General features: G+C 42.2%; 1 protein-coding gene across 5 annotated transcripts in view; it reads right to left on the reverse strand.

Annotated features, from left to right (window-relative positions):
* The window catches only part of LOC105675015 (serine-rich adhesin for platelets-like), a 125,557-nt gene that overhangs the window by 14,564 nt on the left and 88,716 nt on the right, over positions 1–22,277 (reverse strand). The window contains exons 1-4 of one of the 5 annotated variants that reach the window (XM_012371758.2): positions 20,680–20,942; positions 12,419–12,654; positions 9,026–9,113; positions 8,170–8,287 (exon numbers count right to left, since the gene is read on the reverse strand). In XM_012371758.2, the coding sequence (XP_012227181.2) occupies positions 8,170–8,287; positions 9,026–9,113; positions 12,419–12,584 (372 nt within the window). In that variant the 5' untranslated portion in view covers positions 12,585–12,654; positions 20,680–20,942. Of the gene's footprint in view, positions 1–2,075; positions 3,614–4,856; positions 4,974–8,169; positions 8,288–9,025; positions 9,114–10,185; positions 10,214–12,418; positions 12,655–20,679; positions 20,943–22,277 lie in introns of those variants that run through there. The other 4 variants (XM_067353212.1, XM_067353213.1, XM_012371756.2 and 1 more) reach the window with 4 other exon arrangements.

The raw sequence follows: 22,277 nt of genomic DNA on the forward strand, positions 1-22,277 counted from the left end.
ACGCAATTTTTCGAAATGCCGTAAGACGATTAAATTAGATTAACCACGCCGTCTAATAATTAACGCCGTCATAATAATTAATAAATATCAAGTTAATGGCTTTTATAGTCTCCTTTTTTACTCTCAAACAATTCCTCATCTGTCAAAATTACCGGATATCGCGACGAAAGATAATCTCTCGCTCTTTGCACGAGAAAGATAATCTCTCTTCCACAACGAGACAATCATGCGCCGTAAGATCGAACGACCTGTTAAATCGCAAAGACGGAAACTAGTAGGACAAGGTGAAGACTTATTCAGCTTTCACCGTGGAATCGTCCGTTTCCTTTCTCCCGCGAGCTCATTAACCGACGACCGTAAACTTGCGATTCGCGATCGGAAAGATACGTTCTATGCAAATGGGAAGCTCCCGCGGCGACCGCAGGAGCCGCGAGGCGCGTCCACGCGAATCTGACGGACAAAACGAGCTGCTCACAGCTGCGATTTGCTGCAAGTGCTCCAAGTACGTCAGGTGAAGCGGAATTCGGCTTACTTATTGGATCGCGTACCGTCGCAGGGCAATTGGTACAAATGATGCGTCGAGATAAGGGGAGGCCGTTTAAGAGGAACTGATCCGACAATTTAATGACTTCGTAATTGGCCGAATGACTCACTCAATTGCGATCGCGGCGGATAGATAGCCGTTTTCGCGATGATGCCGCGCGCGCCCATATTATTTTATTCGACTCGAAATTGTTATATCGCGTTGCTATACAACGTGTCATTATTGAATACCCGCACCAAAAGGCACCAAAAGGCATCATTATCAATTTGAAGTGATAACAATTATCCGAAGGTCAGCGATAAGTTAAAAAAAGATAATGATTCAAAATGAAAAAGATATTAAAATAACAATAATTTTTTTTGTAGTTTTTATCTTTTAATGATAATTATTGGCTTGTAATACTGTCCTGCGCAAAGCAATTCTGTGAGCCACCAATTTTATTTTCGCCACGGCTAAGCGAGGAAGTGTATTTTAGTCACGAACGATTTGTGTACGCGCATAAATTCCGCGCGAACGCTTCACGCGGCATTCTTCGCGCTCGAAAGCATCTTTTTGTCATTGCGCACGTTATCTAAGACTGCGTTAAATAAGCGCTTCCGTTCGAGAAATCTAGACTGCGACAAGTGTTACGTGTTTTTCGCGCAGTCGCGTCGCGCTGTTTCTCCTCGCCTCGGTTTCGGCCTTAATTGTGAGAAATCGAGTGACAAAGCGAATCGCGTCACGCAAATGATTGCCAGGATTTTCAAGGAAGATTTGAAATTTCTATTCGAGATTATCGAGAAAATCTGGAATGTGTTAATAATGATTATGTTGCAGAATTTTATGATAATAATTATATTGATTATACATGTATAATTAGAAGTGAAACTTAGGCCGGTTATAAAATATTCGAATGCATTCGAGAATTAGAGAAAATTTCGAAGCGAGTATTTTGGGAAGGCAATTCAGAGTCTAATATTGAAAGGCAAATAGAAAATAGAGCATGCTGATCGGTGACGCGAGAACGACGAAAGTAAATTTCCGATTGGTGATTCGAGAGGTGTTGCGACGTGGTCTATTTGTAAGGAAATCTACGCCCATTCAAATTATCCTAATTGCTCGAATATCCGCAGAGCTCGAGGCGAATATGCATGTTGTATGAATTTTATTTTGAAGAAAATTATTATTTCGGCATTTTTCAATTCTCTCTCAATCGGCAATTTTAGATTAGAATAAAAAAAGATTATCGACGTGTCGCTGTCCCAATTGCAATCTCATGCAGTATATCATTATTGCTATCAACTTATATCTCAACACCATATCAAGTGTCAGTTGACAGTCTTCGGAATAAGAGATAAATAAATAATAAAAAAATATTTGTCAGCTTCTCCCAAGCGTTTCGAAAGATATATAGCGCGATAAAGGACACGTAAGCCATTATCTAAAGCCATTTATACAGCGATATAACCGTATAAGAGCTGACATTTCAATGGCGACGACCTAGTTTAGATTCTGTTCGTCGGGATATCTCGCTTATGTTAGCTCTAATCACCTTTTCGTTCCGATGCAAATCGCGTGATTCCTCGCAAGTACGCGCGACGCTCGAGCAGTTGGCAGCCGACACTCGCCAATTATCCTGCGGCATTTCCTCCTCCTGCTGCACGCCGATCTTCCGCTCCTTGTCGGCGACGTCGGCTGCCGCGGTGCCGCGGCTCTCCAAGATCAATCTCAGCCGATTTTTCTCCGTCTTGGCGATCTTCTGGTTCTGCGAGGCGGACGCGAACTGACCGGTGCGCGGAAGCGGGATCATCGTCGCGGTCGGTCCTCGGTTGCGAGAATCCGGCTCGCCGCCGCCACCCCTCGAGGAGGATTCCCTGCGTCCACCCGGAGCGCTTCCTCCGCCGCCTCTCGCCAGCTGGTTTTCGCCCGGCATCTCTCGCCGCGTCGCCAATTCAGTCTCATGGAACATACACTCGCTCGGGGATCGTCCGCCACCACCGGTCACGGCGCGAGACGCATGAAACGCGCATTGAAGATTCTTCGCACTCGGCGACTCGGACACCTCGGCGAACACTCCAGCGGGTGGCGCTTCTCCCTCCGGAAAGATCCTCTCTCGCTATCGATCGTATCGGAACGAGAGCAGACGATTGTTCGTCACGTAAGAGAATCACCAACGATGCACGGCGAAGGACGCACCGATTATCACGATTGTTTGATCGACGCGATTAGCGATCGACTCGCGGATTTGCGACGCCCGGCGTCGTCGGAGACGCGTAGCTTCCTCTTCGGCGCAATACGACAGACCGCTTCTTCTAGCAGCAGCGGCTTAGAGGCGACGGCTCCATCGCGCTCCATCGGACGACGAGTGCACCCGGACGCATGCGTCGAACCAAAGATTTTCAAAATGTCCCTCTGGCATTTCAGCCGCCGCCGCCGCCACCGCCGCCGCCGCCGCCGTCGTCGCCGACGTCGCGACCCACGAGTATCCTTGATACGATGTGCTCTTCTCCCTCCTTCCGACCTCGAGTGTATCGCGCGTTTCTGCAAGTGCAATTAGCTGCGCGTCTAAACACGGATTATGTTTCATCCTCTCGTCGCAGGTGCATCGCTCTGAGCTCTCTTCACCTCTTGAGACGCGGTAATCAATAGCTCGAGGATCACGTGGTCCGCGGATGCTGTCGCATTCGCGGGAATGTGGAATGTTTCTCTAATTTTTCACAACATCGCTGTTCCTTCACGCTTCGACAGAAGAATAATCGTATGCGTAGTGTAATTCTCTAATTTTCTAATAATAATTACACTGATCACATTTAACTTTCTTCTTAATATCGCATTCAAAATCCTGGAAAAAATAATTTATTCGAAGAGAGTCAGGCTCGTTCAATATCCAATTTTAACGTTATCAGCGCGCGTTCACTTGGAAAACACGCGGGAGAGACGAAGAGATCTAATCTGATTTCCTCCTGCGATCGAGTCGCGCGCGTCTCCGCGATTTCAACGGATATCGCAATATTTCGTTCCCGCCGCTCCGTTTAAGGCAAAGCGAGAGGACAGATGAAACGCGAAACACATCTCGATTGTCCCCTCCTCCCCCTCCCCCCTCTTTGAATTCACCCTCCGTGATATGCGTGTCAATGCCTCGCACGGTTGCGAGTTCCATTTATAGTTGTATGCAGCTGCTCCGGTCCGCGCGGCCCACACGATAGTTTCGCAAACACGCCGCGGCTGCAGCAAGACGCACGTGCGTGCCGCGCACGAATGAGTGTGTCGCGTCATGCTCTTTTCATACGCTTGCACTTTCCTTTCAAAGGCTGGTTATCGCGTTTTTCGCCGACACGCCGATAAGTATCCGATCGATGGGACAATCGCCGGCGCGACTCCGCGTACGGTTTTCCTTTTTCCCGGCGACGGAATGCTCCGCGGCAACCGGAAACGCGCTCAATCGGACCTCTGTCTCGATCGCCACGGGGATGTGAATGGCATTCCTTATTGATTCATCGCCTCTCCCGCAGAGGAAACGCTGACAGGAAGATGGGAACGCGGCGGGAAAGAAATGTATGCCCATAAATTTCGCTTCTATTTCCGAGATAAAATCGCAATTTAGACTGAGATAACTAATCGTTAAGCCAAGTGAATAATTAGAATCTTGGTTTTCGGTTCTCAATATGAAGAAAGAGATCGATATGTTGAATTTGAAAATCTCTTCTAGTACGATTGCGACACGAAAATTAAAATGTTACCATTTTAGCGATGAAACGTGCGATTGAAAAGAGAAATGTAAGAGATTTTTGAGGTCATCTTTTAGTAATGACTTGCCAAGAAGTGAATAACATTACGAACGCCAGTGAACGAAACTACACGGTCGAGGAACACGCGCGAAATCGACGATTGAAGATACGTGCGAGTACGTGAGTATTGCATCGCGCATAGCGGCCGAGCGCAATTAAAGGGAAATCGGCGGAAGACTGCGTTGGCAGCGGCAAAAAGAACGCACAAAGAAAATTGCGCGTCTACGACGATTTGCTGTCGACCGAGAGAAATTTTCTAATAATTATACTTGACGCATACCACACACATACACACACACATGCACGCACACACACAATCACTCGCGCGCGAGCGCACAATCGGCTGCGTATCGCGCGTCACTCCGCGCTGCGGACGTCGAAATGAAGTATCGGGAATCGCTCGCGGCGCTCGCGGTTCGTCCCGAACGTGAATGAAACCGATTCGACGTTCCGTCATTCACGTGCAGGACGTGCCGGAAATGCGTAAAAAAAAAGTGCTTCGGCAGCCAGGCCGTTAACGAGGCTGCGCAGCGGCGGAGGCTTACGAATGACGGAACGGCCGCTGCGGCGAGCACTGCGAGAGAGAAACCGCGTAGTGTTAGAGTGGCTGAAATAAACTGACGTAGGTTAGGGGATCGAGGAACAGCTGGGCTCGGCCTGGGCTGCTGCACGCCATCACTGACTCACTCCGATCTATTCCCCCACCCCCTTCTTCATGCCGGTTCGCCCTCTCGCTCGTGCTTCCGTCTCACGGAGGTCGAGCTCCGTCGCTCTTCAGTGATCTTTGCTCTCCCTCTCTTCTTTCTCCTTCTCCAAAACGAGCTTTTCTCTTCTCCGTTTAATTAGGAGACGTCTGTCTCCGCGACGGTCTCTCCTTCGCGCGCGGGGGGGGGGGGGAATACACTTTCCGACTCGTGACGTCTCGAGATTGGTTCAGATTAAATGACAAATTGTTTATTAGCGATGCCTCGGAGGAATACAGCTCGGCGACGGAGTGTGATATCCGCCTGGATGCGCATCTGTGATTTATGCGTCTTATTATGTCTTCTGTCCGAGGAACATTGTTCCTTATGGCTCGAGCACCGTCGCGATTTAATGAGAAATTATTTGCGTCGGCTTAAAGTAGGGTGTGTTTTCGAGAGACGCGCGGATAAAAGATTGCCTTGCTCCTTGCGAATTCGTCCGAATTCGTCGCAAATTGACGTCGTCTCGCCAATAAAAATTGCAACGTAATATCTTAATACATCTCGAAGATAAGAAATCGTCTAGAAATATTCTCTTTTTTTCATTTTTTAGTTATGAAATAATGTCGCTCTGGCGCCGAGGTATCGATCAGTCCAGTCGATAGTCTCGCAATCGTGAACATTTAGCTCCCTCATGCGATGTCCCTAATACTTTAATAAACTGCTGATTATCCGGCCGCGCCTCCGCTCATTTCGCCCCGTTCTCTAACGAATTACCGTGTTCTGCTCTCGAGAGATTATCAACGAGCTTTTTTCGATGTATTTTATCGACGACAATCCTTCCTTTCACTATTTCTTGCCGCTATTCTTCTCGTCTGTGGAAGAACGCCGAGCGCCTCGTGTCTATCTAATCGAGAAATCGCGGCATTGAGCTTCTGCTCTTCAGCACAATCACGCATTTCATTAAGCGAATGGACTCTTATTACAATTAAGCGGATAACAATCTCATTCGACGAGGAATATTCTAATTGATACAAGACAAGGGTCAAGCGCGCGGGAAAGTTATTCTAGACTCTAATTAAACAACCTTAATTAACAAAACTTATGTGAGATGAATACGTCGCATATTTCTGCGAGCCGATGAAACGTCAATGAGCTGCTCTGTAATTGCATGCGCTCGATCGCAAAAACTGCTGCATAATATCGCGTGCACGGAAGCGTGAAGGATACTTAAGGCATTTTAAATATATACTCCGCGATACAGAATCACAAAATAAAAACAAATGTGCATGAATTATGTCAATCTACATTGGCGTAATGTCGTGAATATTAAATACCGAATTTCAAAATAACATTTTGAATAATGATAAAACAGATAATAAAAATAAAAAGCGCAATTTTCAGAGTGCACGAATGCACCGTTATTATTAATTAATGTACAACAATATTTTGTAAAGTATTTTTGTACACTAATTGATAATAATTGACAGTTCTTGCGCTCCGACAACCGCGTTTCTGCTTCTCATTGCCTTCTTTATTATTATTCGCCTTTGCAGAACTATATTTTACAGTAATAATATTTTTTTAAAATTATTTTGCTCTTGCGTGATAAAAAAAAAGATAAGCTATAATCATTTTATTATCTCCGCTCATGGAAATTCTCAAGTATCCCGTTCCCGTTAGAGATTCACTCACGGAGATTCTCAGGTATTATCCGTTTCTAGTTCGATCGCTATCGCTATCGCACAATGTTATTTATACTCTCTGCAAAAGCTACAGCATAAATCACCTACAACATTTCACGATTAATATCCCTGTAATTCGTTCTCTCGCGACCGTAAAACATCTCCGCGAGAATCCCGAACGCATAAATTAAGTTACGTATTGTAGCGCGAAAGTTTTGCGTGCCAAAGGGAAGGGAAGGGGGGGGGGGGCGCGATCCGCTGTGTCCCACGGTGTGATATATTTTAGCCATTTCGTGGGAGCGAAGAGGGCCCTGATCAATAACATCGGGCAGCAACGACGGGGGCGCGCGCGGGGCGGCAACCCCACCGATGATTCTCCCTCCCCGTAGACGCGGCGCATGCTCACGAATTAAATTCCACCCCTTCCGGCGATTTCATCACGCTCCGGTTTCTCTCGCGAAGGGCAGCCGAGAGGGAAGGAAAAAAAAAAGGTACGTACGCAGCGCGCGGCGCTGAACCACGTGTGCACGCGTATGCGCATATAATCCTGCGACCTTGAACGCGCGAACCTGAACAAGGCTGAAGGCTTTTACGCGGCGGATGTTGGACACGATGCTGCGGTAATGCGTCAAATAAAGAAGTCGATTTCAGCGCCGACTTCTATTACAGCTTTTATCACAGAAAAATGTTCACATAAAAACGTTAAATTGCGAGCAAGATTCTTTTATAATAAACTTTAATGAAACTTTTTATAGAGGATGTCGCGTTTTTTTTTCCCGCGATTAAAAATTTTTTCCCGACGTTCGACGAGCGGTATTTGAGATTATCGTAAAGTGCATTAATATGTTATTTCGGGCTTATGTAGCTTCAAAGAACGTTTATTAATGCAGGCGAATTCACTAATGCGGTCGTGCAACTTTGAACTATCTGGCAGAGCTTAGCGGCAACTGCATTGCAGGTCGGACTGAGACAAATTAGTACGGATGCTACGTATTACCTTGTTCACCACTTCAGCGTATTATGGTTATTAATGCTAGCGCTTTACGACGTATGCACTGCAGTACGTTTAGTGTAAATACATTACTAAGCAATTGCGAAGTAAATGATTTACGTAGAAAGTGCGCGAAGGAGGAATTTGTGAATGTCGGCGTAAGTAAAGATAAATCTTCCTCAAGCAAAATAAAAATCGACTTACAACGCGTGTACGATAAAAATAAATAAACAATATATAAAAATAATATCGGCGTCTGTAATTTGATCATCGATAATCGATATGTTTTTAATTTTGGTACAAGTATTTTTACCTTCTCGAAATTAAAACGATCATAAGGCGGCGCCATGAACGGAAGGAAAGCGAAGGTAAAAGAATAAAAGTCAGTCGTACACGCGACCGGAATTCTCAGCCAGCTGAGCAAGTTATATTAAATGTCGGCACCTGCCGAACAGGTCGGTCCGCGCACAGATTCGACCAGGTGCACAGCATCGCTTACCTGAAATATTATCGGGTGGCGGTCGCGACAGGCCAAGAGTCGGCTGGTGAGTTCGCCCGATCGAGCGCTCTCAAAGGATTCCAAATCGTGACAGTATCGCGCCCGGAATCTCAGATTGCTGCAACAACGATAACGTCGTAGACGCTGTTAGTCATCGTGTTTCGCGATAAATTTATTCGCGGAATATGCTTATTAATAGGCTCTGGACAAAACTTGTGAATGGCTGCGTTGATTGATCGCGATAATCAGTTACGTGACTATGTAGTGGTATCACGTACATACATGCAAGATATACTAAAAATAAAATTGATTATCGAGGAAATAGTAGGCAATATTGTAAAGTTAAATAATAAATTTTTAATTATGTGGTCTATAAATGAAAAAATTTATTATAAAATAACAAATGAGATTAATAAACTTTTTTAAAATAATGTCTCTTCCACTATTTTATCTTTTAATATAATTTGTATAACAACAGTACGCACACATTAGATTTACCGCGACTCATTCGCGAAATGCAAGTCGTTGAGATTTCGCGCATTTCCATGCGCTCGTGCAGAGATAAAAGGGAACGATGTGCACTTAGACGTTCCGCAAATGGAATTCCTCTTACAAGTGCAGTATTTTCTTTAACGCGACAACTTTTTTTAAGTCACGGATCTTTCTGAGAGAATGACAAATGCAATGAATTTTATGGCCAAAAAATTAAAAAATATATACAAAATTTTGTCTGCAATTTACGCGATAGAAACGTTTCTCTTGTACTGTGTGTGTTTTTAATTAAAATTCGTGTTTATTAAATTTAATTAAAATTATTGTACATGCAAGAATGGAAGAAGTTTCAAGACATACTCACTTGAATTCGACGAGAGGATTCTCATTTCCCGTCTCGAAATCCCGAGTTTTATCGCACTGCCGTATCACATTATCCGTCAAGAGCTTTCCTGGAACACAAGATCATATCTCGTAAGAAGATGACGCATGCCAAGTTTATTCTTTGCGTTAGTTCAGTACGTATGTCAATCGCCGATAAAAATACATATTTAAGTTAAAAAAAAAAATTTTCTTTAAACGAGCTGATATTTGTTCAGATGGTCGTCCACGTATACGTCTTTTTAAGGTAGAGAAAACATAGAGGCTAAAAAGGAATGGTTAGGAAGTAAATCGAAGAGTCCCAGTTTCCCGCTGTGTTAGGCTTCCGCGTTGTAGTTCATCTCTCCGTTGATGACTCTCTCAAAAATAGCCATATGCCCGCGGGAGGAAAGTAAACCGTGAAGGAACGATGTACAGAGTGCAGCCATTCGTGGCACTAGCAAGAAGAAAACCGATAAAACAGCAGTTCGTCGTACTGAAAACGGCTCCTTGCTATTTTTCTTCGCCGGCCTCGTGAACTGAAATTTCCGTATTATAACGTATTCCGTATTATTTCTTATATTCCGTATGATAACGAAATGTGTGTCTACGTTGAAATATTTTTGTCGCAATTCATAAATTATTAAATATTCTCAAAAAATGTGAAGACACATTTGCTATTTTCGGACAGGAAGAAATAGATACATAAAAATATTTTCCTTAAAAAAGTTTCACATGTAATTATAAATATTATTGAAACATCTCCAGAAAATGTTTTGCAATTTTCTAGTCAAAGAGCGGAATTCCTAAAATATATCGAGTAAAAGATTAAACATACTATGATTAAAATTCGTAATTAATATTCACTTAGCATCTCATCACGGCTGCTACCGTCATGCAATTTATGCGAATCTTGATGGAGCACTTACGCTACGAATTAGTGACGCTACAAAGTGCGACATAAATACGTAATATATTCGCATGCCGCGAACTGAACAAAGAGGCTAAATTAATCATTAAGCATTCGTAGAGGAAATATTTAAATAGGAGCAATGGAGCGAGCAAAGAGAATTTGTGCGAGGAAGACATAAATGACCGACACAAATGTTATGTCGGGAAAGATTTCATCTGTCATAAAAAAATCTTTCTGTAAATAGCACTTACTCAAAAAATTCATCCTGCATCTTCTTGGAGCCGCTTGATGCAATTAATAATATATAAAGCGATAAAAATATTCTTACATATATCGCATTTCGAGTTCCTTCAAATAATATTCGAGTAACCTCATCGACTATTTTAATCGTTTTGGAATGCAGGAAACGTGCATGTAAGTGTTTCGCAACTTCTTGCAGAATTTCCGAATTGCTAAAACTTGAATACTCCCACGCAAATTGCTGGAGATCTATCGCGCACTAAATTTATTTTGAATTTTGATAGATCGCCGTCATTTCGCAACTGTTCCTCGCGTGCATGCATGCAGGGAAGTAAAATGTTGCACAACGGGCTGAAGCTTGTCGGATAAAATGCGATACACACCGTTTGCCGAGGTTGAAACTCGAAATAAACTCGCGAGAGTGCGAATATCTCTGCATATAATACTTTGTAAACATTCAACGCAGCGTGAAATAATTTATTGTGTGAAAACTATTGAGAACCAAACAACTTCAAAAATCGATAAAAACATCAATGAAAATAGTTGCTGTTTTAAGCTTTATAAACATGTATTGTAAATTTCTAACTATTAATGTTGTTAAATTAAAAATTTAAGATTTGAATTATCTAATTTAAAAAAATTAAAAAACAGTTAAAAGTAGCTAGAACTTCGTACTTGACAAAAATGTAGTGTAAGCCGTAGAAGTTAAAAATTTGTTTGATTACTTTTCAAAGCTATCCTTCTTTTATTTATTTTTTCACTTATTAGCTTTTTATAAAGTATTTCATCTCAGTTACGCCTTTATATTTAATGTTAGAAGAACATCATTCAAAATATCAGGACGAAATATCGTCGAATCGCTGTGAGAAATAAATGAGGCTTCACTGCTGCATTGATTTCCACGTTGCAAAATGCAAAAGGGATAACGACTAACGACATCAGGATGCAAAATGAACGCGGGCGGACGAAACGGGATTGACAGTGATAGTTCGAATGGCGAATAGAAAGAGAGCCGGTGAACTTTCGTTCCGAAGTGTCACGGCGCTTTTATTCTTGTTTCCAGACGGTCCTCCCCGACCGGTGTCGTATTTTTCTTCAGCCCGCCTTGTTCTACGTCGCGAAGTGCTTTGGCATTTAGATGGCATCGGTCCAACCGTTGCCTGTCTTACAAACCTCCAGACGCCACTTGCCAGACATAGCCAGGATCGCCCGTGAAAGCTTAAATCGGATCTCGCTGACGATCCGCTCGTCTACCATCGATAACACCGGGGAAACGAGAGTAAACGCGAGCGTTATCGGGGATTTTTGGAAATAAACCCGTCTGCTTTGATAGTGTAAAATAAATTCGTAAGAGGATTTAATTTTTGAATGTGTTTAGCGGCATATTTAGCAGCGATTTTTCAGTTATTTAACACGCTTTGTGCCGCGTGAATCGCCGACGACCCACGCTGAACTTTCAGTTTAAAATGAAATATTTTTTGTTTCACGCATATATGACAATTTTTTGTTTTATGACGCATTTTGTATGTTATCTTTTTGATAATTTTTATAATTATAAAATTATCTTTTATAAAACTTATAGTTATAAAAATTATCTTATATATAATTATATAAAAGACAAATTTATAATTATGATAAAAATATATTATAATAAATTTCACAACATAAATAGAAAGTCATGTAATGTCAAGTACAGAACGTGTTAAATAAGATTAAATCTGCGAATATAACCGTATGCTGCAGATATTTCATTATTTTTTGTCACTTTTAGATAATTTGAATAGCATTTTACGGCGCGAAATAAGATATGAATAATGCAGCAGGCACGAATTCGTATTATCGCTTATGTAGTTTTTTGTCAGGCGCTCATTTGCATTCTTACAGTTAAGGCTATTGCACACGAGGTTCAACGAGAGTTCAATGCACTAGTTATAATGTCGTATGTGAGTATAGTTAGAAGACCGGATAAGTCTTATTGTTAGTCAAAATCGATGCATTGCCAACGAATTACTGACCGTACTGCTGATCAATGAAATCTTTATATTTCCGTGAATGAAACTATTTTCATTTTTATCATTTTTACGTGTATTATTCAAAGACAATAATAATTCAAAGATGCTCATTCTTTTACTATTTCTGCTTATTGATTATACATTTCTCTAAGTTATTCTTTATTATTTTTATCCTTAATTTGAAACAATTAATCTGAAAAGCCAGACAGAATAAGATAAAACACTGCCTCACCCTTTTCATAGTTCTTCTGCACGAAGGAGAAATTGTGATTCACGTCCGGCGGGTCGCCGTTGTCGAAGAGGTCGGAGGACAATTGACGTTGCAGGAGGATCGTCTCGTGAGTGAGCTCACGAACCTGGATGAGAAGCTCCTCATAGCTCGAAACTGGGAGAGTCATCGCTGTATTTTCCGTGCTTCACCGCGCCGCTGCGCACGAACTTGATCCGTACAGCCATCCGACTTTAATTCTGCAACACAAATGAAATATTCACATGGCTGGTGCTGGCGGATAAGATACAAGATTGATTAGATGCTCGGGTGTCGCTCGTATCTCGCATTCGCATGAGAAATACTTGTGAAAACAGAGAAATATATTTCAATTATCGCGCGAGATGGAAAAACAACATAATTAACTGATATGTGTAATCTCTCTTGTAATTTGAGTAATTCATTAATCAATATCAATTACGCGGGATGCATTAAGGTAGATGAAGGATGAATTATTGCCGCAAGAAAAATCAATTGTATATAATAATGCCGCGTGCGAACAATACGCGGATGCTTTTCAAATGTGTGAATAAAAACCGGAGCAATATGCGTTTTTAATCTCGTGTTTCTCATACGTTTCCTGCGTCGCATACGAAGAAACATGTTTCATTACATAAGAGAGGAGAACAGACGCTCCCGTTGCAGTCGGTTGAAACGTGCTTAAAATCGTTCCTGGAGATAAAAATCCTCAAGAGAGTGAGCGAAGCGTATTATTGAAGTAAAAATTCTTGAGATTAAGTTCGCGAAATGAACACAAATGGTTTTCAGAATAAAAATCCACGGTCATGGAATACACATAATGTCAGTCAGTTTTATCTTCAATTATTATTAATGATGCAATTTGAAAAACCTAGAAATAAGGAAAATTAATGATTTTCAGAATAAAAATCCACGTATAATATCAGTCAGTTTTACCTCCAATTATTGTTAATAATGCAAGTTGAAGAATCTAAAAATAAAAAAATAAGCAACGCATATTGTTGGAGAATAAAAATAAGGTTTTAAAATAAAATAAAGTCTTAAAACTAAGATCTGCGAAATAAATACAAATGGTTTCTGGAAAAGTTCACGGAATATAGTTTCATCTTCAATTATTATTTCCGCAATTTCGAAAATCTAAAGATAAAAAGTATAAAGAATTTTCGTAAATAATTATAATCGGCTTACACAACCCGACACAGTTGTCGAGATTCATTGCGTAATTTCACCTGAATCGCAATATCACGCAGATAAGAATCTGAGCTTTTAAACACCGGATGAGTCTCCCAAACCGGTGCTGCAAATTCATGTATATGCAACGTGAAGAGTGTCGGGACTCTCTCCGCATCTAAAGAAGCTTTTATTGGATGAAGGAAACATTGCACTCCTTTTCCCCCCGGGCACTCGTGCCCTTTTCATGCGGTACTCGCACGATAGCCCGAAAGTGCATATGAATACATGCAACTAGCGCCGTGCTCGTGCTCGAGAGTGCATATTGTGAGCACGATACTGTGTGTGCAAAACAGTATGCATGTAGCGCGCTCGATCGATTGTGAGAGAACCAGGGTGTGCATGTACACGCATACTGCACGCATGCACACCGGGTGTCACAAAAGGCGAAGAAGTTCGGCAAAAATGCGGAAATTGCAATATAAATCGATATTACATATTCATGTAAATTTATATCGAATCATACGGATGCAAAAATATAGTGAAATACCGTTAAGTGGAAAATAATTCTGTCAATAGAATTCTTTAATTAAATAATAAGATGTGAAAAACTTGCCTGGCACGCGTGAAATTCGTTTAACATAAAATTTCTTCGAAATTAATTTGTTTTACAATTAAAGAACGGAATTCTTGCAACACCCGGTATACAGACGAAAGAAAGCGTATACTTATGTTATACGTACGCACAGGCAAGTATGGCGTTCGTGTAGTAATCGTGTAAGGAAGAGTGCAGGCGAGGGCGAAGCTAACAATAAGTTCGCCGGCAGGGCCAATGGTGGTGTCGAGGGGATTTTCGCCTTTACTGTGTTTCATGGCCAGCGTAATCCGGTCCCGACATTGCGCCGTTGCTACGTGAGTTACGAACGCAAACATCAAAATCCTTCGCGGTCGAAATTGAGTAATCCGTGATGTCGGCACTTTTTCAACATATTAATTTCACCCGTGTCGCGTAAATGGCCGGGACGAGCTGCGAAGGGCGCGTATCGCAGAAAGATCGATAAAGATGAATCACATCTTATATTAAATTTGAACACTTCAAAATGAATCAATTGTTCGACGTCGTTTCTAATTTGGCTTTAATGTGATCTGCGGAACCGCGAGACAAATTGCAAATTGCGATTCCACAGCCTTCTGTATAATTTTAGTCGAATATTTCATAATAATAATATGTAATTAAACTCTTTGTAAAAGAGTAGTGTGTAGCAGAACTGAGTAGCATTTTAATTGAGTAATAGGTTTGATCTCATCTCTTTCCACGTTTTAATAGCCATCCTATTTATAGCCCTAATGAGAGTAATTTTGTAATCTTCTCAGATTCCTGGCGTCCATTTCTCCGTAATGTCTTTCCAGAAAGCACAACAAATTGTATAACGGAACTGTAGCGGAGATATTAATCATCATCCGCGAGCGCTACGGCGCTAATTAGTCATCATCACGCGAAAGCGTAAATTTAAATAAAATGTCTATTTAACAGATTGCAAAAATATAGCCGCGCGTTACCGACTTAGATAAAGCGGCCGTGTTCGAGCAGAGACGAAAGAGATCGTTCTCCGATTGTATCCCCACTTGCTGAAAGTGGCATACATTTCCTCGGGAATTTATAAGAAGGAAATGGCAGTTTGACAGCGCATCTTGCGGTCACGCTAATTATAATCATGGAGGTTTCGACCGAAGATGGAAAAGCCTTGACGAGAATGCCGACCGGTTTGCCCGGATCACCATAAAAGTGCAAAGCCTGATATATGATCTGCATTTGATCGGCCGTGAAGGGAAATTGTGTGTGTTTACGGGATCCCGCTGCGTCTGTCTGAATCACGAGGCCGTGGCGAGCAATGCACTTTTATAGCGCGTTTAATATATTCACGCACTGCGTATTTTTTATACATAGTACAAGGAAGATTGATATAAGTTTTTTATTAAAAATAATTACTATTGAGAATTCCAATAACATTTCAGACAATTTTAACAAAAATAATCACTAATAAAGATTAATAAAATTATTAAATTTTCCATATTTTAAATTAAACTTTTTAATTAAAATTAAAATATAGAAGTAACTTTCCGAAATAAACTTTCCTAATACGAAATCACAGAATCAACGTACGTATTTTCAACTTGTCGTTTTACTTGGTGTTTTACTTGTCGATATTTTCTGCTAAAAATATAAAGTGGCACAGAAAAATAGCTAATTTCACAGTCTTCGGAGATGAAATAGAAAAGCACTGTTGTTTTGCTCGGAGAGCTTTAACGGTTCACAATCTCGTATTCGCATCTTACTCGCTTGCGTCTTGTTTTGCTCGCAGCTCCTTCCGCTTCTGCGTACGCGGAAGTGCTCTCTGCTCGGTGCGTGCGTTTGTCTCCTCTCGCTCTCACAGGAAACGGAAACCCAATACGCGGGTAATTTCGACCCAAAGAGCGCCCGGAGAACTCCACCGCATCCTGAGAATTGAGAATCGTCTATGGCGACTCGAATAAACGAGAAGAGAGATTAGTCGCGCCGAGGCATCGTGTAAACGAGGGACATGCAATGAAAGAATGATACAGAATTAACTCGCGACCCAGATCCTCTTTCTCTGCGTCGTCGCGTTATCTGCCATTTCTCCCGCGGGTGCTTTCTTCTCGCGAGACCGCAAACGCGTTCTCCGTCTTTGTTCTCCGGCGATATTCTACTTATTCGTGTACATGAAAACCTGACAATCATCCTGACAAATACAAGACTTTCTTTTCGTTTTGTTCGCAGCGGAATTTACTCGGGACTCACGTTGTATTGAAAGACTGCATTAACTCGTTCGCCGCGAAATACACAAAGTGTTTCAACCGTTTCATCAACGGAAGAATAACGGAAAAAGAAGTTTTTTTGTGCGTCTTCTTAGTCGCATGTTCCTCTTTTGCGACTGCTTTAGACGATCTGTATTCGCGATGAAACTTGAAATAGAAATATATTTATTGCGCGATTTTATCTGGAATTGCATTGCGAATTAAATATCGTCTAAAGACTTTGCACAGATTTGCTTTTCATGAATCTATCTTCATTTTTCAATGTTTCAAATCCGTTAAATAAGCATGAGAGAAACAGTGGAAAATTAAAGCAGCTATTTGAAAATATAATTTTAGAACGCGGTTTTCGCGCATTCATTTGTCGCTTGCCTCTTACAGATTTCACCGGCACATTTCAGTTAGCACATAATCGTTATTGTTCCGATTCTAAAGGCTGCCTACTTTCTACAAAATTCTACAGTCATCAGTATATGCATACGTTCTGGGATAATCGCGGCGTATTCACATCCGCTAAAGGATAGTCCACGCATCATGCGTGGATAATTATTAAAGAATGAAACGTGCACACCTGGCAAAGTTCATGGCGCAGAATGTCGCACGTATGAATTTTATTATTAATTCGGCGTGGCTTTCCCGAAATATAGATACGCACGCAACAACACCGAACGCTATGCATTATTAATATCGCAATGCACGAAGAGAACAATGGAATTACTAATTGTCCGAATAAAATTCGGGCCTGGGAGCACTGTTTGGCTATTATGTGTGAACGTATTCGCTCGCTCGGAACAAATAACAATTTTACGTTTTGAACCGTGCGCACATCCGCGTTAATTATGCGCAGTTATATCTCTCACAATAAATTAACTAATTAACCTTTGCGCGGTGAACTGTCCAAATGATAAAACAAATAAATTGGAAGAATGCGAATCTTTCTTTCGTTCTCACGTCCGAAAGCGCCGCTTCAAGAACTGAATCGACCTCGATCTCTCCATCTTTCTTCGAGGCAATCATGCGCGAATTTCCGCTTGATCGGCGGTATTCAATACACAAAAGGGACTTCGCGCGAAGATATCGCGCTCCTCTCGCAATTTCACATCGTCACGCGACCGACGCCGCGTATCGTTTACCGCCTCGCGTAATTCATCGGCGACGTGCTAACCGGGTTCATTATCGTCGCGGCTTTAATTGCTCCGCGCTTTCACGTCCGCCGCAAATATTGCGGGCGCCGCGTCGTAAACACAAGATCCCGCATCCAGGCGGCGAAGCGCTGCGCTTCTCTACGATAGTGCGCGAGCTACGAAGGCGTAGCGGCTCCGTGCAGAAGCGCGCTTCCATTGCACCGTGGTCCATGACCGGAACCAGTCCGGGCTGTGAAAAAGAAACAGGTGGGCGTTGCGAGAATTGCGCCCCCCCTCAAAAGGGATCTGAGAGATCCTTTATTTCCGCCGTCGGAGAAACCGCCGGCAAAAAAAGCGACCGCGGACTCTCGCTGTCTGCGTCTCCCACCGCGGGCAGCTTTTTAAAGCGTTAAACGTTATTCATGAGCGGTTCTCCTCTCGGTGCGCGCGTTTAAGCATCTCGAGAAATTAGTGCTACGATTATAAAGGCAAAATTTTCGAAATTTCCATGGATTAAGAAATTGCTTTGGAAGTTCAACGTTCTCCTTTTAATTTGCGCGCTTCCCGGATGGCGAAATCGAGGATTCGATCGTAAAACAGTACGGTTCGAATCGATCCCGATTGCAATAAAAAGTTGAAACGTCGGTGCCTCGTATATCTCCGGATCTCTAGTTTTCACTTTAATTGCCAAAACTTTTGGAACGTATCAGGAATTCTAGCACCATGTATTTAGGTCGGAACTTTATTAATTATATCGAAATTCTGCGAAGGGGATACTAACTTCGCTGAGGTAGCGGCCAACAATTATGCGCCGGGCCGTTGACCTATTCGTCGACGATGTCGTACCCCGGTGGTAGCTAAATCGTTCGTCGGACGTTAAGATCGATCATGGTAACGTACGTGCCGGCTCACGTGCGCCGCAAAGCCAGACAGCAAGAGTCGGCGGCCGGCGCGACGACGCCTTTGCCGCTTTTATACCAGAAACGTGCGCCAAGAATATACCTGCCATCCCTACTTGTCGCCGTTGTCCTTTCTGGTGCATTACGTAAAATTTATTAATACATAACGAAAATTTACTTGCGCCCGCCGTAAAGCACCCGATAACGGCCGCCCACGCCGCGAACTCTGCGGACTTTGTCTAATTTTAATTTTCTTCGCGCGCTGCCGTCTTTTTGTCTGTCTAAATCGCAAGGTTTTATTTTTATATCTCGCGCTGGCTATTTATTGCTCCAAAAGAAGCTAAAAATGCTGAAGAGAGTGATAATTTCGACCTATCGATATTATCATAGTTTCAATAACTTGTACAAATAAAAAATTTGAATTATTCTCTCGATTTTTTGACGAAATGCAATATTCAATAAATAGTGCAGTATTTTCTATTCGAATACATTTTTAGACGGCTTCTCGCCGGATTTTATCTCCCGGTCAGTGACCCGGTGACTTTTGACTTCATGCCGAATATAGCGAATGTCCCCGCGCAGAATTAATTAATTCTGTGAGAATTCATTCCCAGCCAGGAATATCCTTCCGCTCTATTTGCATTCATCTCCCTCATTTGCACCTCTCTTCTATTTTCATATTTCTCACATCTCCAGTTTTAGTACGCGCTTTAATGTGTAAGGTCTGACAGCGATTTGCATGCGTCAACCCCGCATCTCGCGCGTCCTTGGCGAGGTGCTCGATGATGGTTAACAACGCGCGACGGGACGCATCGACGGACACGTGTTTTCAGCAGCACCACGGCCCATTTTCCAGGGTCTTCTTCGCGAGCAGCGATGCAACGCGTCGAGCCAGATTACGGCTGTCGAATAACGATCGGCAAACTCGATCCTACGCTACTTGCTACGTTTTGCCGCATTTGCCGCGTCGTTTGCTCGCATCGTACCGTTACGTTTCGTTTGAGAGAAAAGTGCATTGCCCGACGATTTCGAGAAGCACGTAAAGCGAGCATAAACGTTCGAAATGACATTCTATCGGCGGGAGCTTTCTGTGAGGCTTTCAAATGTAACGTCATGAACGTTGCTGTAACTACATTGAAAAAAATGTTATAGGAAGGTATTGAAATTTTGCCCATTTCACTCGCTATATTTTAATTCTTTTCTATTTTTTTTCCACCAACTTTAAATATATGTCTATTTTGCTTTGCATGCGAAAAGTGCGAGGAAGAGCTCAGTTAAAGCGGATTGATTTAGATTGCGATCATTTTCAATGGACAAAATGCAGTTATTGCGGTGCACAAAAGTGTACTTGTCGACAAGACGTTACGTAAAGTGGGATTATTGAAACGCATCCGATTAGCTACTATTTGTGCCATTGTCCCATCCAATTCTCTTTTCTAATTCTTTCATTGCAGATAATCGAATTTGCGAACAATTCTTACAAATTTCCTAACTTTGTCAATTCCTAAATCACAACTTTTCATGATTCTTTAGTGATTCATGTTGGAAGCGCACAGAGTATAAAGTTTCTGTTATTTGAAATGTCTGTTCACGCGAGAACAAGCTTTCGATCCGCAAGAAGCCAACAAAAGACGACCTAAGCACTTAAAGGGCGATCCAATAATAACAGTAAAGTTCAAGAAAAGTTTAAACCAAGTCAGCAGTTTTACACACAAAATAGTTAAAAAATTGGGAAAGGTCAATAGTTTAAACCGTCGAGCTCTATTGTTTTCTTTTTACCGTTTCTATGATTTTTCTAATGTAATTGTAAAAATGTTAATAAGAGAAAAAGAATTAATTGAAATATGAAGCAGCGGTTATTTTCTTCTTCTATTTTCCATTTGTAAAAGGTGATAGTTTAAACATCGTACATTTCATTCTTAGAATTGTGCTTTTCAATTGTACTTTCCACATTTTCCTACAATTTTTTCTTTTTTCTGAAATATGTATGTAGAAAGTATAAGAAGAGTGTAGCTGCGATCGAATTTGCAATGTACGAATGAATTCAGTGATAATAAAGAATTAAATTATGATAATTTGAAATGTCTCGATCTGTTTGGTACTATTTGGGTCATCTGACCAAATTTTTAACTTCATTATCAAGCGAAGTTTAAGGAAAGTTTAAGGAAGTTCAGTGTGTCTTTGACACGAGTTTCGTTCTGTTCGCAGAGATAGTTACCTGACAGGTGTCCGCAGTGGCCATGAGGGTCACGAAGAGGTCGTACACTGTGTCACGGTATCTCCGAGCGCACGCGGAACATGTTTCTCTCGATCGTCCGCGGCGGACGCACGACAATACGCACATCGACGGCGCGAAGACCGCGTCTCCGCTTTACTCGCGCGGAACGTTAGTGACGACTCGCGGGGAAAAAAATGTAGACGACAAAAGAACGCGACAACGGGGAGTGCGCTTGTGAGAGCAGAGAACACACAGAGAGAAAGACCTGTCTCGCGGCGCTGCCGTCCGAAAACTCGTGCCGCGCGCTTGATGCAGCCGTCACGGTCTGCCCCCACTGCCGGCGCCGCCGCCGCCGCCGCGCCGCCGTCGCCGCCGTCGCTCTGGAAGTTAATCGCCTTGGAGCAGAAACCCTTCGCGTTGTATACTACCGCCAGACCTCGTATCGCTGGCGCCGTGCACGTTTTGCGATTAGATCGGGCCTCACAGCACGGCGTCTGTGAGCGAAAGACGGATTGTGTCGAGAAGAAGAAATTCGGAATTAGTTTTATTGTCAAAAAAAAAAATACCGCTCACCAACGATTATTTCCTAAAAATATATAATCGACTTTAGTTTTTTATGAATACAAATAAAACTTGTTAAACATCAGTCAAATTTGTATTTTTATTTGTATTTTTATTTTTTGATTTATCCGCGTCGTTCGCCAAGCGTTCAATTAACACTTTGGCGAACGCACATTTTCACACGGCGATATACCTACTATGGGCGCGTGTTCGATGTATAAAGAACATAGAAGGTCCATTCAACTTTATGTGTTCGACGTATACACATTACGCGCACATTAATTTAAGGCACCAACGTGCGCACACGAGTAATGGCGAGCGGCGGTCGCGTTTGCTTTCCCGTCGCGATAAGAGGGTCCCTCAAGAACCTCGTGTTCTCTCTGTCTTTCTCAGGCACCTTGTGCTCACCCTCCGATACGCGCACCTTCGGGACGTGACGCACGGCGCGATTCGACGAGACTGATGGGCGGCATCGAAGGGCGCCTCACGCGAAGCAACATGCATTCTATTCTGCGACTATACTTGTCCTATTAAAATATTTCTGTCGATCTTAATGATTCTTCGATCAATTCATCAATAGTTTTCTCGACAAAAAGGTCGAGAAGGCTTTTCATTTCGAACGTTCCTTGCGCCTAAGCCGTAAATTGTGATTCTATTAAAATATAAAATTAGAAAAAAAATTAGATTTATACATGAAAATATGATAAATCAAGACGCTCACGTATTTCTTTGGTGTGAATAATTTCTTTTGGACAAGATAACAATTTCATTGCATATTCTCTCTTGCGCCTTACGTGCGTTTGCTTCCTGCGTTACTACAAAGCTTTAATATTTAGTGAATACGCGAGCGAGTTCCGTGACACATAGCGAAGGGAGCTAGTACTTTGTATTCTTATCAATAATTAAATATATGACTGCTAGTGCGCGGTACGTGACGGAAATTCTCGATTGCTGCATGGCAATATATAAAAATACTGTATTGCAGAGGCGTATAAATGTAGACGTTTTCGCAAGCTTGTCTTGCCGGTGCCGTAACG

This window comes from Linepithema humile, chromosome 4 (genome assembly GCF_040581485.1).
Source record: "Linepithema humile isolate Giens D197 chromosome 4, Lhum_UNIL_v1.0, whole genome shotgun sequence".
Taxonomy (NCBI): Eukaryota; Metazoa; Arthropoda; class Insecta; order Hymenoptera; family Formicidae; genus Linepithema; species Linepithema humile.